We start from the raw sequence: 18,357 nt of genomic DNA, 5'->3' as shown, positions 1-18,357 counted from the left end.
AATATTGTGACAAAACTAATTAGTTTGAATATGATTTAACCTCTTAATAGAATAATGTCCTTTTTAGAACTACAAAATTAAATTAAAATCCCCTTTTTTTTTTAAATGTGTTATAGACATTTAAGTCTATATTAATACAAATGCAGATCAAGTGGCTAAACCAGAGAGTAACTTTTTTTAATTACCAAAGAATTATAGACTAAAGATTTGATTGACTTTCCTACAAATTGTGTCTTTGTTTGACTTAACTTTTTAGTTTAGACGAGGCCGAGAGGCTTGGCCGACCTTGCCTGGGACTTTTCAGTCTAACATATCAACACTATAAGTTTAAAGCTCGAGCTGAATCAATCCAGATTTCCCCTGAACGCTGTGTGACGGGTGCATCTCTATCGGCTGGTGACGTGTTCTGGGCACATTGTGTTGTCAGCGTCTGTCTGGCTGATGCCACGCACATCACTGTCTGAGAGGCACAGGAACCAGTTGTCGCCCGTGTTTCTGTTTTTTTCTCCTCGTGTTCCCAGTGTAGCGAGGCTGAGGCCGGGATAATGAGTGGTGAGACTTACTGTAGGGAGAATGTATACTCCTCCATCTCCTCCGTGGAGAGGTTCTCCACCGAATGCCGCATCCTCTGTTTGCCTGCCTGCCGAGGCGGCGCGCTGCCGCTGCTCACGCTGGGGCCGCAGCTATTTGTCTTCTTGATTGGCTTCTTCTGTGAAGGGCAGAAATCGGGGGGGGGGAAACACATGCGGATGTCATTTGTAATCAAAGCAGGAAACGGGCCTCGGAATTTATCTTGGGGGATGCACACGGTGACAGTGACACTTTGGAGCCTCTCCTATATCTCAGCCGCGCCTCAATTGACACGAGACAAGGATGACGGCGGAATCACATACGGCACGCCATCATTCAAGCTGAGTTCATTTGGGAAATGTGTGTACAGTGACGGTGGCGTTAAATATGTGATATTTGAGCAGCTGGCACTGTTTCCCCCCCCACACACACACACACAAGTCGTTTACTGTCATCGTTATAAACACAGTCGAATGGAGTTAGGAAGTGGGGTTTTAAATATTTCACCGAGGTACTTGGGAGCAGATATTATTTGTTAAGCCGCCAACATGTTAACGGCTTGCTTTCCCTGGCCCTGTCAGTCCTGCCTGTGTTGCCCTTGGGTGGGCTTAGTGCCTTTCTGCTTGAAGTTGTGAAATACTCACTGATGTATGTTAAAGAGATCCACAGTTGGAATAAGCAACCTCTCTCTTTCTTCCACCCCTGTCTCACTCCAACTCTAATTCTCTCATTTAGTTTGTTTTTTTCTTCATCTTTTCCTCTCCTCCTCCTCCCCTCTCTCTCTCTCTCCTCTCTCGGAGATAAACTAGGCCTCAGAAGTAGTAAATGGGCAGGGCTCCATAAAGGCTCCATCAGTTTTCATAGGGCAATCTTTGCCAAAGCAAAGCTTGGATTCCAGAGTGATGATCACAATAAAAAGGTGGAAAGGAAAGGGGAGAGAAGGCAGGAGAGAAAAAATGCCCGAGATATATAAACCGCAAAGTTCTCTGGTGTCTCCCCACAATAAATTTAATGCAATACCTTAAGAACAGATTCTGTATAGAGCTGGATTCCTGCCCTGTGGGCAAAGTGGTCGCCTGGAGAAAATTCATTTTAATTAGGCCTGCACTGCAGGTTGAAGGGTTGAAATCTGATCCCTAGCACTCCCAGGCTGGGGCAGGTTGGAGATCACACCACTTAATCATTAGACAACTGGGTTCCACGCCACGACATTTGACAGATTTAGCAAGGTTTAAAAGATAGGGCCACGAGGAGAGAAAAAACCCACGGTCTACAGGGGCTGCAGAGAAATAAAAGCTCATATCAACAAACTCATTTATTTAACAGGACATCGCTGATTAATGGCGGTCTGAAGAGCCTCGTACATCAGTAGTAGGAGGTTAGTGGGAATAAAGACTTGGAGGGAAGGAGTGTGTGTCTGTGTGTGTGTGTGTGTGTGTAAGATTTGCTGCTGCCGGTAGCCACACCACAACAAAAGGCCAGGGAGGAAGGACAAAGGCAGGGGCAGGCGAGGAGGCAGCGATATGTCAGATCTGCACACCGAGTCATTCCGCACTAACTACTTCAAAGTACGGCAGGTAACACGCAGGCTTTGATTAATTTAGCTTAAGTCGTCTGTAGCACAGGAAGAGGCGTGTTCCGGGTGACTGAAGAGAGAGAGGGGCCTGCTGGCATCGCGGATTTCATAGAATTTGAGCTGCTTTGGCTTGACAAGCACATCAAAACGGGCTTTGAAGGCCTGAAAAGTACCTGTTAGTGTGAAATGTATTTTGACAAATCTTAGATAATAAGCCAGGGAGGTGTGCGCGCAGGGCGGCGGGGGGGCTCCAGAGGGGAAGAGGGTGAAAGCGCTATTACGAGGGCGGGAGCGCTTCCCCTTAAATGACAGTGTTACCTTGTGGTGGATTCCGCCCTCTGCTCTCACCCTGCCGCACGGATCCCCCTTCTCGCCTGTGTTCCCAGAAATGGCTCCGGATGAGGAATTCTTTCCTGCGTCCCCCAAAAAATACAGAACAAACGAGAAGTGATGAGCAGTGAGTGTGCTGGAAGGCAGAAAGGTTTTTTTTCATTCAATAACCACATCTGGTTATTATGAAGAGGATCAGGAGTGGTTGAGTAATATTTGTATTCAAACATCTGACCTTGTGTGCAAACGATAAAATAAAGGATAAACCACAATAACCATAAAAAACATAAATAACCATAAATTGGATGGAAAGACATTTTGTAATATGGACATAACATAATTACTTTGAATAATATACTTACACTTAATTTAGCAAAATATAAAAAACAAAAAATCAAGATTTTTTTAATTAAAAAGAACTTAAAATCATGTTGTGTACTAGGAAAGCAAATATTCTAGCATGTGTCTGTTCTTCTGTTCTGAAACAGGAATTGAAGATGAATCCGGAAACTAAAAATGATTTTATAAAAATCTGGTTTTACTTTGTCCATAGAGAGGTAGTAGTGTAAACGTATGGATCCCCCACTGCAGAGTCAACCCCTGTATCTCAGAGGTGAGCCTTCCCAGCCTCAACCCTTTAATGTACGCAATTTGAAATGATTAAAAATGAAAAAATAAATTAAATCTGGTTGTCATACATTTACCCATTCTTCTCTGCTTTGGAAAATTACTTTTGAAGTGTTTTTTTGTTTAATCCTCACCCTATTTTTCTTCCCCCCCAAACCCCCCCCCCCCTCTCTATCTGTCTCACTTTTTTCTTATTTTGCTGTAATTTAAATGGTAAGCGGCCAGATGTGTGTCTCATGCTTGACGAGTCAGAGATCTGCATTATTTAGCATATTAACATTCGCAGAATTTAAAAAAGGGTTCCTGCGTCGCCTGGAGGTTGTAATTAAGTAAACCTTAGCTTGATACATGTGAAAACCTCTCTGTAAGAAACTTTGTGTCCCCCTGTGGAACAAGTCACATCTATATAATACATATGGAAACCTCTGCTGATAATGATATAATTCATCCCCTTGCTCTGGGATTTAATTTATTAGCAATAATAATTTCATACATCTGCAACGCGGAAATCTCTTTGACAGCTGAAATCATCTTGAATGACAGAAGCCTGCTCACTAAATCTGATTTTATTCTGGCGCTGATATAGTTTTTAATTACTACCACATTGCTCATAGTCATTTGAAATATTGTGTTTTTTTCTATTGACCAAATACACATTTTTGTATTATTTCATTTTTTTTCTCATAGTAATTTCAGAGCAGAAATAATTTGTATGTCATTGTTTAGATTCCAATTAGTATTGTGTAGGTATCAAGTGGATTATAAACATAGCTTCTGTTTAATAAATCATTCAAAATGCTTAACAAAAACTACAAATAAGATGTATCGGACTCTGTGCTTCTAACTTTCAAAATAATACAAAATCACTTTTTACAATTCAAGTTGAAGTCCACTGTTTTATTAGTTTATGGCTTAAATTCTTAGAGTTAAAGTGCACTTGAGCGAATATTACATTACAAAGTTGACGTGTGCTTCTTTGCAGACAGTCAGAGCCAAACAGCCCTTTGCCAGCTGCACACACACAACAGACAGACACACACACACACACCTCAGCTTCTATTAGCAACAACAACTCACAGACTCAGGACCACCATGGATTAGAAAGCTTTCTTAGACTGTACCGGCACACACACACACACACACACACACACACACACACACACACACACATTCATTACACAAGGCCCCACTTGCTAATGGGCAGAACGCTGTGGAACCAGAATGAGCGCGGAGGCAGCATCGACAGCCTCGACAGCTAAGGGCTACGTCCGTGAACTAAGAGCGCTGGAGCTGCCACAACTCCAGCCTCTCCGGGCACTCAAGGCCAACAACAAACTCCTTGTTATCCCCCTGCGCTCTGAGCTGTGTTAAAAAGCGGCACACACAAACTCATCCAGTGCGCAAACATGCACCCACACACACAGAGAGAGACGTACAAACAGAAATATTAATATTGCATACATGCACAAACATTTTCCAAGGGTAGAAAGTGAGCGTAGCATGTACCTCACAAATGCATAACTCAACAGCCCAACACACCTCTTTTCTTCTCCTCCCGCTTCACACACAGGAACAGGCCGAGGAAGGAGAGAAGCCCGAGGGCTGTAACACTGTCGAGCTCCCATCACCGCGTTGCTGGAAAGACGCAACCGAGCCGGCGATGGCGGTTCTCGCTCACCTAGGCCCCTAATTGCCTGATGACTGGTCCAAAGTTACAGAGGAATCAGAGGTCAGTGACTCACGGATTACCCCCGAGTCCAAATCTGGTGTTTGGATCTTGTGTTAAGGTTGTTATGATCCGGCGAGGACTTGGTTTGGCTAAACACAAGAGCCATTTTTTTTTTCTTACGAGCCTTTGCATTTCAATGACCATAACAGACACGCAATCCAAACTGATATGTATATTTGACAGCTGGACTTTCACTCACTGGAAAAGTCTGACGCGCTTTAAAATCCTCACTTGCGTTTCGGAGTCCCTTTTGCGTGTACTAGTCCTGCATGTTATGTATTTGTCCTTCCGCCTTGTTTACTGCAAACCACTGCGAGGGATCACATGTGCATCCCTGCAAACCGGCTTCAAAGGTTGAATCCACTGGCTTGGAATCCGGACTTTGTTGAATTAATTGGCGGGGATGCAGAGTGCGACTGATTGAGAGGCTATGATGTCACGCTGTGGTTTGAAAACCCTGATGACTGGGACCAGCCCAGAGGGGATGACATCCTGAAAGTGCAGGGCAGTGCTCCAAAGCAGACGTTAGAGGAGGAAATCCTCGAAATCGCCCATCTGTGCCCAAAGGGATGGATGTTACCATGTATTTTTTAAGAAACCAAAAAAATAAAAAGGAAGAGAAATGAGGCAGCGGTACGAGCATGGCCGAATCCTCTGCGTGCTCACAGGGATCCACTAAAGGCGATCATGAAACGAGAGGCTAATCTAATTAGTCATTTGGGTTCATGCAAACCCAATGTAACTGGATCATGCAGTTAATGTAAAAGGTCACTTAACTCAGTGGGCCTCTAGCTAATTTCAGTGTTAAGAAGCCAGACACACTCCAGTACGCTCGGACGAGTCAACTCAGGTAATTCTGAGTTATTATCGTCCAATGGCAAGTTAATATGAAACCCAAAAAAAAAAACAGCCATCAAAACCAAATGAAAAGCTGCCAGTCATGATCTCGGATTGGGATGTCAGATTTCGCTCTGTAATAGACACCTCACCATTCACTGGGATTTTTCAATGGGGATTAATTAACTTCAGGCCTCAGGAATACAAACTTCCAGTGTTTCTGTCAAACTCTGCCGGGGCGCACGTTTTCTGCACTGACAAGAGGTCTCCGTCTACTTGTCCCGTGTTCTGAGACAAATGGGTAGTGACGAAAAAAACCACTGCCGTCACATGCACGGGGAAAGCGATCGCACATGAGAAACAGAGGGCCATGAAACGGGAAGGAAATGCCTGAAACCCTCCGACTTGACAAGAGGAACAGGGGATCATTTGCTCCTCTTTTCCTCGCTGAATTGGATTTTCCATTTTTTGGCCGGGGTCGAAGCTGTCTGGCCAATCGCTTCCCTTCAAACCTCCTCGGCATCTCGTCATCGGAACGCCATAATTCACTCCAGAGGTAATGCAACACGAACGGGATCTGTATGCAAATGGGACGCAGACGTCAGGTCGGCTTATGGGGAACGGCGTGGACGAGGTGTTGCGCGGGGGGGGGGCACCTTTTGATCCAGTATTTCACTTAGGGATTGGGTTCACTTCCCGAGCAACCTCCTCACCTGGCAGCGATGATGTGTGTCCGTGACGGCCGAGGCTGCGTGTAAGCCCTGTGTGTTAAGGAGGAGCCCTTTTTTAGCCTTGTGTGGCAGAACATAAATCTCCCATCGTGAGCGGCTCCCTCCCTCTCGCTCTCCCTCTCTCTCTCTCTGGAAAGGCGGTCGGTTTGTTGGGGACACTTCCCTTGTGGGCGTTGGGATCTCTGTGGGGGGTCACAGGTCAGCCGGCGGAGGAAGCGACAAGCTGTGAAATGTAAAAGACCAATTTCTTCCACATGTTCCAGTGCTGGGAGAACACTGCCAAGCTGTCAGCCGGCATCATGTTTAAAATGGGCCAGGGTGCTACCCAGCAGACCTGTCACAACTCATTTGTAATTAAAAAGCCTGTGTGATGTTTAAAGCAGAGCACCCCAGAAACTTTTGAGGACTGTTAAATAAAGATGAGCTGTGCATGCAAGGGGGGGGGGGGGGGGGAAGAAAGGGAAGGAAAAGGAAAAAGAGGGGGGGATGTATTAATAACAAAGAAGCTGGCCAGTCGTCTTTGTAGAAGATCAATACCGAATGAGAGTGGATCTGATTGCGGGCCAGGATGCTGGACGACTTGGAACTATAGGTGGGAAACAAGAAAAGTGTGTTTTCAAAAGAAGGAAGTGGATACAATTACTATTAACAGAAGCCATTAGCCTCGTCCAGATGTGGTTACAATTGTGGTGTGACCTTCTGCGGACCACCAGATAAGAGGGACAACTGCACCAGGATCAGTCCTCTGCACAACTGATGGACTGTTCACGCTCACGCTTAACCCACTGAAGATTGGGATTAGAAGACTATAAGACTATAGCACATTGTCATCTAGTCAGATTCACACCTGGGAATGTGAGTTTCAAACCGACCCGACCTCAGCGTCTTTGGACCGGCGGATGAAACCAGAGCACTCTGAGGAGAAGTTCAAAAACGCAGGAGAAACACGCAAGCTCCAAAACTCAAGGCCATTCTAGAGCCGAATGCTTCTACTGCCGTGATCAGTTTAGCATTTCTGTTTCTGTGCATTACCACAAAAAGGTTTGTCCATAGACTGTCTTCCTTTACCATTATTTTTAAATGCTGTGATATTATTGTCATTGATTTTGTATATTAGAATTTACTGTCTTTTATTCTAGATGACATTTTTTAACTTGTTGCCTTTGTTGTATTCTTATTTTGTCCTCTTTGTGAAGCACTTTGTAATGGCTGTTTTGAAATACAAATATTGCTATACAAATAAAGTTATTATTATCACTATTATTATTACAATTATTAAAATCCCAATAGCTCATGAAATAATACATAGTTATACAACACTGTGACAGCCCAAAATGTAACAATGCTGGCAGGAAGTCACATGTCAGGATCATTTCAAAGTTTGTGAAGATGAAACCCTGAAATGTTTAAGGCCAAAGAAACTGACACATTACAACATGTTTGTCAAAGTACCTGAAAACTAAATCTAAAGTAAAAGCTTAACGTTCCTTCAAGTGCTACAATGCTGAATGCAACCTGAGTATAATGTTGTCATCTCTCTGTTCACCACGACAGAGCCTCTGGAGCTTCAACTTCATATAGATTCAGGAAAGCCCCTAACTATTTTTATTTCTCTAGTCGCTGCGTTTTTGCTATTTAAGGTAATTTCATCATCTGTTCCAGGATAAGAAATTAAGGTAATCAGATTACATTTTGAAACTTGAATGTTCTCACTGGATAATTGGACAGATTACAACTTCAGGACAGTAATCATGATAACATGATGGATTACAAGGCATCACTCACTGAACTGCAGAGAGGGGATCTTAGTCAAATACAAGAACCAGACTGAAAGTGACCTGCTTGATATTAGTGAGTATTAGGGCCCCGGAAAAATAAAGAGAGATTTGTGAATATGATCATAATAATACCTGAATGAACTCCTAATTTGAGGATTATTTTGGAGGGAAAATGTCAGATCAGCCTATCGCATGCGTTAAAATAAGGGCAAGTGGAACATTTTGGTAAACTCAACTTTAGCTTTAGCTGGTTGTTTCCTAAAAAACCCTAACACTATTCTTGACAGATATATAATACAAATTTGAAATCAAAAATATTGTTTTTATTCAGTAGATTTGGTGAACTGCATTGCCATGTATATGTAAACGGTCTAATACTTTTCCAATATATTTATAAAGACTTCAATAAATGACCTGTCAATTCGAGAACCCACCGCCTATTTTCTAATTCTTTTATTTTTTTAATAGTTCGAGGACAGTTTGGAGCAGAGCTGTCTCTCTGTCTGTTACAAGTATAATGAGGACATTTAAATTCAATAGTTTGCCAGTTTATTAGCTTCCATAATGCGGGTGCATGTCTTTGTACTGCAGCGGGTTGGTCTGAAGCGGGCCGTGTTGTTGGTATTACTAAGAAGCCTCATCTGAACCGGTTACAGGTCCATCAGCTGTGTCCATCAGGGTTTGTGCTCGCTGTTCAAATATTTGCCTGATCCAGCACTAATGCTATATGTGTATCTGTTGGATTTTTACATATCTTCCCACCGAGAAAACAACCTTTTCTTTTATGTAGCCCCCCCCCCCCCACCTGTCAAGCTTGACCTACTGTCTCGAAACCAACCCCACCCTGCAGCACCTCGGCGCAGTGCCGCTCTCGAAGTGACACCTGCCATTCTCCTCATCCAGACGCCGGTGACATTCCGGTGACATTTTCTCCCCACTGTGTCATAGTTGGGGGTTCACGCGGTGGATCCCTACCTGGCAGAGAGGAGGCGGAGCACGCGGAATCAGCTGACAGGTGGAGAGGAGACCCCCGGTGAGAATACACCGCAGCGGGCTCTCCTGCTCCACCGCTGGGGCCCGCGTGAGGCTGCTGTTGGGGGTGTAAGTGGGACTGGGGATGAATGGACTGGGTGCAAAGCTGGGGCTGGGACGAGGGCTGGGGCTGCAGTGGAAGCTGGCTCTGGAGCGGGTCGTGTTGGCCGTCGGGTCGGGGCTCCACTGGGGGGTTAGCAGGGGGGGGCAGTGCAGTGGTGCCGTGCTCCGGCCCCCCAGACGGGAGCCTTTTGACCTGGAACACAACAAACAAGGAGGGGGGGGGGGGGGTATGTTTGTGCGTCTCTGCGTGTTACAGGGCAACATATGGGTTCAGTGAAGATTAATATAACCTCTTCACGTTAATGCCATCAGTAGTTATGTTCATAATATTCCATTGCATCACGGCCGTTTGCTGGGGAAACAGCATGTGTGCACAGTTACACTGCAGGTGTTAGTGATCAACCTGCGGCCATTGCCAACTATTAGTGGCTGTCGTAGTGTGTCATAAGGTCCTAAAAGAATTCAATTAAGAGCCTAATTGTGACGAGTACGAATGTCGTACATGCCCCTCGCTCGGCAAAGATGTTCAAGAGGACGGCTGTTTACATCCGTCAGAAATCAAAGCAACTGTACACAACAGTGATGATAATACAAACAACATGTCACAGTCAAAGAGGGACAAATAAAGAGACAAAACCCCAAGACACAGAGCTTTGTTCTGGCTTTTAATTTGATTAAGATGTTTACTAATCTAATCATTGCATCCGGTCAAAATGCATCCAGGGTTGCATGGCGAAAAAAAAAAAGATGTGGTTCTTGTTTGCTCTTTGTTTGCCGTTTGCTCTCTGGGACCAATTTCCAATTTCTCCGTGAAGGCTTTGTATCAGAGAAAATCCGAAAGCTCCCCCCCCCCCCCAGACCCACCACCCTGCCTCCTGAATAAACGGAGTTAGGGTCAGAGTTGGGGTAAAAACCACACACACACATCTACACACACACATACACATAGTCAGAAGTGTAACGTATACCTGCACACAATCATATACATAAAATGCAGACACAACAGATTAGAATCTTCAAAAGAAACATGCACACACACACGCACATGCACACACATACACACACACACCTGAAAGTACATGTTGCACAACCAGTGGTCAAGATCAGAGGAGAGGAGGCCTTCAATTTTTTTAAACTGGTCCAGTTGTGTGTTGGGCTCCCCCCTGAGAAGAGGCGTCTTGAACCTGGTTTGATAAACACACAACCAGTAGTTGTCACTTCACAACCTGATGCATGACTAAAACGTTAAGTCCGACAAGTTGTGTTACATTTTTTTTTTCAGAAATTTAATCCAATAATTAATGATAATTTTGTGTAATATCATGCTCAACATCCTAGTGCTTGAGTGAACTGAAATACCCCCGAGGTGCAACAGCTCACCTGCCCTGCACGAGGCCGAGGCCCGGGTGGCAAACAGGAAATGCCCCCCAGGCCACCACAGAGCTGACGTGGCTGCTGGCTCCCGGCAGAGCGATCAGTTGGAATATCAGCACCATGGAGGGGACGACCTCACGGGCTGCGGGTAAAATCTGCACAAACATAGAAAAGGGGGCGAGAGGTCATTCAGGGTCGGCGGCCATACGCAGAGACATCGAGGCCAGGCATGGAGTGCGAGGCGAGTTAACATGCAAGGACTCGCAATGCAAAAAAGCCAATGCAAAACAGAAACAACGGAGGGTAACGATCAGGACTGTAGCCCTCAGGGAGCCACTTAATTACATCCTAGTCTTGAATCCTCTTTCAACTTATTGCCATGTTCCTTTCAAGAGCTTTCACAACCGCCATTGTCAGCCGTCCAACAAAACAAATGTTGTGAGTGATAAATCCTGTCGTCCGGGCAAACACAGGGCGCAGAAGAACCCGAGAGTGCCGTTGCACTCTGCGGGGTTTTACCGTTTACTGGATCTGTGATGGAGCGGGGACGCCATCAATCAAACTGATGGTATTAAAAGTATCTCGCACGCAGCAAAAAAGTGTTAGTGGTTACGGCGCCGGATGGCAAACACTCTTATTTACCCAGAGAGCGGAGGCTTCGCTTAAAAATGAACTGACAGCGAGGCGGTTGCCACTCCATTCATCACCGGGTGGAAATATTTCATCCCTTTATTAGTTGTAATGGAAAAAAAGCAGAGGATTTGTTTTAACACATAAATCATGTGTGTCCCTCCCGCGCCCCCCCACGCTAATCTGCTGCTGGTGTGCACCTGAGAAATGATGGGTAGTCGCATATGACTCAGGACACAAATTTATGGCATAATATCACGGATTATGGATATTGAGGATATTTCATATTATTCATTTACTGCGAGAAATATGACCTGCATAAATAGTGATTTGTGTGCGTGTACGGGCGCATGTGTATGAAGTGCCTGCACGGAGACGCTGGCATGTGCACGGTGCAGGGTTTGTTAGACTGGAGCATGGGAATCAGAGGGTTCTCTCGCTGCTGGAGGAACGCCTTACCCTTAAATCATTAGAAAATGTCCCGTTTAATGCAGAACAGACCGGGTTCTCCGTTTTTTTGTTAAAAGTGAATTTGTCCGCAAAAAGGAGGGAGGAAAAATATGGCAATCATTGTGAAAGATGGCGAAATGCTTTGTTCGAATGTGGAAAGACAAGAGGCAAACGCTCTTCCTCGCGGATCGTTATTTGTACCCTCCCTCCCTCCCTCCCTCGTTCCTTCTTCTTCTCGCTCCTGCCATAACATCTACATTTGGAATCATATCTTTGCATTTGGTGGGTAAAAACTCTTCTTGAGCCGACTCCCACCCCTCGCTGCCACCCCCACCCCATTGCCGGCATATCCAAGCCATCTCCAACTGAAACGCTCCGTTTCCGTCTAAATCCCAAAACCCAGACAAACAAAGGGTGAATGGGAAAAAAAAATGGGAAAAAAAAGAGCGACAGAGAGTGAAAGAGAGGGAGGAAAGGAAAATAAGCTCCTGGCTTCCTCCTACCATCAATAATTCCTCATTTCCTCCTCAAAGGCACTGGGAGCACTCCTGAAATCGCACGCCACAGTGTGGGCAAGGGGGAGAGAAAGCATCCGGGCCAATCCTGATAGTCTCAGACGAATCTGATCAGCGTCTCCACTGCTGTCAATGAGGACGACAACAACAGGTTTGTTCTGTAAAGTGTGCCTGAGCGTCTGCGGGGGGGGGGGAAGGAGCAAAGTAAGAGTGACATGAGGCTTTTACCACGCCGCGCTTAAAACCTTTTTTTTGTTTGTTTTTACCCCTGAATCAGATCCCAGGTCCGCATTCAGTTCATGCCAGGGTTTTACCCCGTCCTTTATGTCTGATGGGAGCTGGAGACAATATTATCTGGATGCTCTGGCTCGGTGAATACGCCCACCAGCGCATTGACAGTTGTCCATATCTGCTCAGATGCTTCAGCTAAGGCCTTTTAGAGTTGCCATCAGAAGAGTGACGGAGCCCTGGCTGAGCCTGAACAAACCTCTATGGGATCAGGAGGGACAGTGGATTAAGTGGCTTCTGTTTCATGGGTCTTTTGTACCGTGTGGCACACATGAATGAATGAACCCAGACAAAGATTTCTAATCCACTGGTCAATTTCAACCATCCAGAATTTGTATGTTTTATCTTTTCTTCCCCAGAAAAGAAAAGATAGAGGATGTTTTTCCTTCATATGAGGAGGTTTAGGAATGTGCTCATATTTCAATTACGTTGCTTCTTGAAGTTATTTATTTATTTATTTTCGCCCTGGATAAAAAAAGGTTGGGGCTTTTACTTTACTTTAACTTTTATACAATTATTCAATTACGTATTCTCTTTTCTAGCCACGATCCAGCTCAGCTAAGTTACAGATGCTCAAAGACACGTGGAGGCGACACTAAATTTTTCACTGCATTTGTACTTCATTTTTCATTCCAATAAAACACTATTTTCTTATATAAATGAATAATTGATCCCGGGGTTTGATTTACATGTATGGATTAAATGTCACGTTTGAAAAGTTGTTGTTTTATTCATATGGAGATTCCTGGTGAGACAAAAAAAAGAAACAAACAAACAAACAAAAACCTATGCGTGTGGCATATTTTCATATGCCCGTCTTTTACGGTAATATAACTTCTCATAACCCTTTCAATCTATAATCTGCTCCGTCTCCGCCGCAACTCATGAAACCATGGGAAACAGAAAGTGGAAGAGGTGTTTGGAAATACTGTGGTTTTGTCATATCAGCACAGTATGTTTTATTGTTTGCTTTTATCCGAAGGGACTGTTTTTCTGTTCAGATTTTTCAAAAACTTTCCATTGAATGTCATATGAAAGGCTTCAAGCATGTCATTGTAAGTCAGTGTGTTTTAATTCGGCGTCCCTAAATGGCAAAATTGCTTTCAGATGACATGTTTATATTTATTCAAATTTTTGGGGGGGTTGAAAGAGAAAAAAAGCCCACAAGTCAAAGCAGCTTTCTCCAAGCAACATATAAAGGGGGGTTTTTATTCAGTCACAAATCACAACCTGATTCTGTTCTTCCCTTGTTGACTAAAACCACATTGTCTGTCAAAAACCTTAATAGAGGACGTGAGCGCAGAGTTATTCGATTTTTAAATTATGTGAATAATCTTGAATTACCTACGCTTTGTCACACTGAAGCTGTTACTCCTTCATCAATCTCAAAATTGTAATTATCTAATAAAAATAAGTGTGGAAAACTACTTGAGATTCCTACAGTCCCACCTCAACCCATCAGCTACATATTGTTGTCTTTTAAAGGTAGTAAGTTGTTCCTTGAAACACAGAAAAGTCGGCCTGCTCTTGCTAGCTCATCTAGGATTACCTACCCTAGCTTTAAGGTTGTGGGCGGGCCGGAACCAATCCCAGGTGGCCAGTCTATCACAGGACGGACACATAGACACCAACAACCATTCACACTCACACTTATACCTACGGGCAGTTCAGAATCACAAATTAACCAAACTTGTGGAAACACACTTACTCCCGGATCTGGGGTTTGAACCAACAGCGCTGTGAGGGCGGCATTGTTAACCAATCAATGATCTCCCTCCTCACCGTGAACAGACTCTGGTTAACGTGCAGGTTGGTGTCGTGGAAGCGGCCCCGATGCTCGACCGGCTCGGTGGTCACAGCCCATTGGTGCTCCTCCTTCTCCCTGCGCCAAGCCAGAGCTGAACCCCCGAGACGACTGTACAGGGACAGGCTGACAGCGTAGAGGCCCCTGGGTAGTTTGTCCCTTGCGGCTCTTAGGCAGCACACACACACCTCCACGGGCTGGGGAGTCGTGCTCTGGTTCATCTGAAACATAAGATTTGATTGTAATATCCCATTAACTAGTTGTCATACCCTTTAAGCGAGAGTAAGACGTTAACGTCAATTCACTGTGAATATGGTGCAAGTGCAAATCAGATGAATTGAGCTGAAGCTGTTATGACTGTTGTTTGTTTGTTGCAACTACTGCATCACACACCTGTTAAGGTAAACAGCTAACCTGCCTCTGAGACAAACACACACACACATACACACACACACAAACACACATACATAAACCTACCAGTTACTTTATCATTTCCCCCTACTTTTCCAACATTGTATCTTGGCCATACAATGAAAACAAAAAACACACAACAGCACATTGGGAGTAAGGTTTTGTTAGGTCTGTCTAGTGTTGATCAGTCTACAGTTTATAAAGAGTAACTTGTCCATCATCTCACAACTTCTAAATAATACATTTTACCCAGAAAAATGTGATGATATAATCCTTCACTTGTTGGTAGTCGTCTTCTTTAACCTCAGGTATGTTTCCTTGGTCCAGCTGCACAGTCATGTACTGTTTATAAGACATGACCAGTGCAGCTCCGGGCTTCCAGCCACTGATCTCCATTCAGCCGTTTAGGGGCTAAGTACCTGGCTCCAGCACACAAGTCACTGACCTTCAAATTCAACCCCGTGTTCCCATATTCATACACATCTAACAGCGCCCTTATGCAACCACAACTAAGTTCACTCGATCCAGATCTGTATTTGGATATACAGTTAATTGCAAACTCATAAATATCAGTCCCCCAGATAAATGTCATTGCTTCCCATAAATTGTTCTCTAGGGAATAAGTGAAATGTTAAGGAAGCGGCGAAAGATTCATAAATCTGCCAATCTGTCATAAAACAAACAGATGTCTAATGTTTGCTGTACAGTTGAGTTGTCTTCCCCGTGTTACAGACACACCTCACACTACCACACATTTGCCCAGCAGCAGCTTGCGGTGCCCGGTACTGTCAGTGAGGGGGGGAAGTTGTGTGCTAAGCCCTGCAGGAATGCCCTCAATCTCCCAACTGTGAGCGTCCTCGCCAGTGTTCATTTCGTTGACGATAACTATTAACGATCTTTTTTCCATGACGAAGACGAGACGAAGACGTAACGAAAACGGATCTTTGAAAATAAAAACTATGACTAAATCTATTTTAACTTTCGTTGACGAGACGAGACGAGACGAAAATGTTGGTGGTTGACTAAGTCATAATAATTGTTTTAAACATCATCGTGTCAGGCCTTCATGAAGTATCAGGAGCGGGCGATATATATTTAGCTTAAAAATATATATTTTTAAGCTATTAGGCTGCAGCTATATGTTTTTATTTATTTCAAAATAGGGTTCTTCTTATTTCATACATTTCCCACAAATATTGGGAGGACTCAAATAACCCTACAAAGTTCTGTGTTTAATTAATTTCAAAGTAGGCCTACACTTGCCTGTGTATTTTCTTCTCTTCATAACTGTTCTGTGTTTTCCTTTGTTGTAACAGGTACAAACAGCAATAAAATGTCAAGAGTTTTCTTTATTGTCGTTCTATAATTTCGTAAATGCAACAAACTATAGTTTAGTATAGTATAACTTTATATTCAACTTTATTAGCTTTGTTATCAAATATGTTTCAAGGCTCCAGACACATTTTATTTGGAGGAAGAGGGGGCAAAATAAGTAAGTAAAGGTTGCCGACCCCTGCTATAGACTTATGCTGGTAGGGATATCGAATGGACAACCTGAGTACTGAAAGCTAGACTATTATGCAGTTTTAGACACAACACAGGGTCCCTGGGCCTGAGAAGAGAAGAAAAGGAGTTAATGTGGCTATTAAATGTGACTTAAACTAGACTAAAATGTAATTCGCTTTCGTCGACTAAAACTAGACTAAAACTGAGAAGGATAAAAATGACTAAAACTAATATGCATTTTACTAAAACTAATATGCATTTTCGTCAAAAGACTAAGACTAAGACTAAATCAAAAATAGCTGCCAAAATTAACACTGGTCCTCGCATGCCAAAAACAACCACAACATTTGAGGCAAAAGGGAAATTAGTGAAACTGGTGGCAAAGCAGTTTAGCCCACACATCTCACATTTGGAAGGAGGTGACGCAGGCCGTCAAACCCTCTCGCTGGAAGGAGATGTGTGCATGCAGACGGGAGGAGGGGGGGAAAAGAGGAGGGGGAGGAGGAGGAGGAGGAGGAGGAAGGAGAAGAAAGAAGCAAAAGAAATAAAGAAAATAACATCACAATTTGCACTCTGTGTGATTTCAAGAGGTATTGTTATTATCTTGCCAGCGCGCTCGCATAGGCATCGTGAGGGAGACAGTCGAGATGTCAAGGCAACGGTAAAAGGTGAAGCGAGCCAATTTTCCATATCAGAGGTGGTTTGTTTGCCCCGAGCCTGAGTTGTGCCTAAAGTGCCATAACATTACAGCACTCCTACAGATGAGATCAAAGGCTCGAGCGAGGGATCCTCCGTGGTGTTTGCTGGCAAGCGGCCGTCCTCTCGCTGAAACCTCTTTTCAGGGCTTTCCACACATTGACTGATCACACAGAATGTGCTCTTAATAGAGACAGGAAATGCCACATACAAAAACTTCCTTTCTTTCTAAGTATGGGCTAATATTCAGAGATTACGCTTTCTCGTTAATTATTTTCATTTTAATTAGTAAATCTTAATTAACAATGAACATTTACCCTTAAAAAATGTTGGCTTCGGAATGAAGGAGGGGGGGTGAAGAAAGCAGAGAATAAATATGACAATCTTTTTGGGACCTCCAGGCAGGATTACTGATGCAGGCTGCCTTAGTTATTAAACACATTCTAAATTAAATGCCTTCATGAATTTTGCACAGAAATATATTTTCATAGTTTTGCATGCCAAATGTGACATTTTATATTTCAGATTCATCTCGCCGCAGTAATTTTAGGGAAATGTCATATAAACAAAGATTTTGTCATTTACCAAAGGGAATTACTATGCGTGGCAGGTTTGGCCATTGGTTCCTCTCTCTCTCTCCCTTTCTCCCGTTCCCTCTCCCTCCTTTTCCCCTTCTTCTGCCTGCGCCGGTTGTTTCAAGTCAGCAAGCCATAAAAAATCTTTATCTCAGTGAAACACAGCAATTTGGGAGATAATCGAATGGTGACTGGGGGGCACAAATGCCAGTCTGAGGAATTATACCACAATCTCCCCTGCATTTACAACCTTCCTCAAAGCCAGTTGTCACCCTGGAAGGAAAGCCCCCGACTGAAGATTCATTACATCTTTAAGCCAGCACGGTGGCATGGCAGCCTCATCCCCAGATGCAGCACAACAACACACTCCTCCCACAGCTGGAGACGCTACCGCTAAAGCTGCAGCTTCCACTTGATTCCCTTTTCTCTCCCCAGTCTCTCTCAGTTTTTCCCCTTTTTCCTCTCCAAAAAACTCCCTTTTTTCCTCCTACTTAGATGCAGAAAACTAAAAACACACACACCAGAAAAAAATCGTTATATGCTGTATAAAAATAATGGGATTGAATAGGTATAAGCGAGCCTTTTGCTCAGTGTTGAACAGTGCTTCCTCTCGTGAGAGTGTGTGCCTTTGTGTCGCATCCGCTCCTGTCATGAAAGGGATGAAGGAATAGAAATGCTAGATAGTGGGGAAGATAATTTCTCATTTTCTAACGTGTCCCATTCATCACAGCATTTCACATAATTTCATCATTGGGCTGTTTTGGTACAAACAACCCTTCTTCGGAGATCCGTAAACACTTAAGAGCCGACGTCTCCGCCCGCGAATCCTCCCGTG

General features: G+C 43.9%; 1 protein-coding gene across 1 annotated transcript in view; it reads right to left on the bottom strand.

Annotated features, from left to right (window-relative positions):
- ofcc1 (orofacial cleft 1 candidate 1) overlaps positions 1-18,357 on the bottom strand; it is a 56,073-nt gene that overhangs the window by 22,853 nt on the left and 14,863 nt on the right. The window contains exons 11-16 of the mRNA XM_053413062.1: positions 14,313-14,555; positions 10,654-10,802; positions 10,343-10,457; positions 9,139-9,466; positions 2,465-2,538; positions 564-709 (exon numbers count right to left, since the gene is read on the bottom strand). Of these exons, the coding sequence (XP_053269037.1) occupies positions 564-709; positions 2,465-2,538; positions 9,139-9,466; positions 10,343-10,457; positions 10,654-10,802; positions 14,313-14,555 (1,055 nt within the window). The remainder of the gene's footprint in view (positions 1-563; positions 710-2,464; positions 2,539-9,138; positions 9,467-10,342; positions 10,458-10,653; positions 10,803-14,312; positions 14,556-18,357) is intronic.

The sequence above is a fragment of the Pleuronectes platessa genome, chromosome 20 (genome assembly GCF_947347685.1).
Source record: "Pleuronectes platessa chromosome 20, fPlePla1.1, whole genome shotgun sequence".
Taxonomy (NCBI): domain Eukaryota; kingdom Metazoa; phylum Chordata; class Actinopteri; order Pleuronectiformes; family Pleuronectidae; genus Pleuronectes; species Pleuronectes platessa.
Note: the sequence above shows the minus strand (reverse complement) of the source record. Positions and strands in the feature narration are given on the sequence as shown.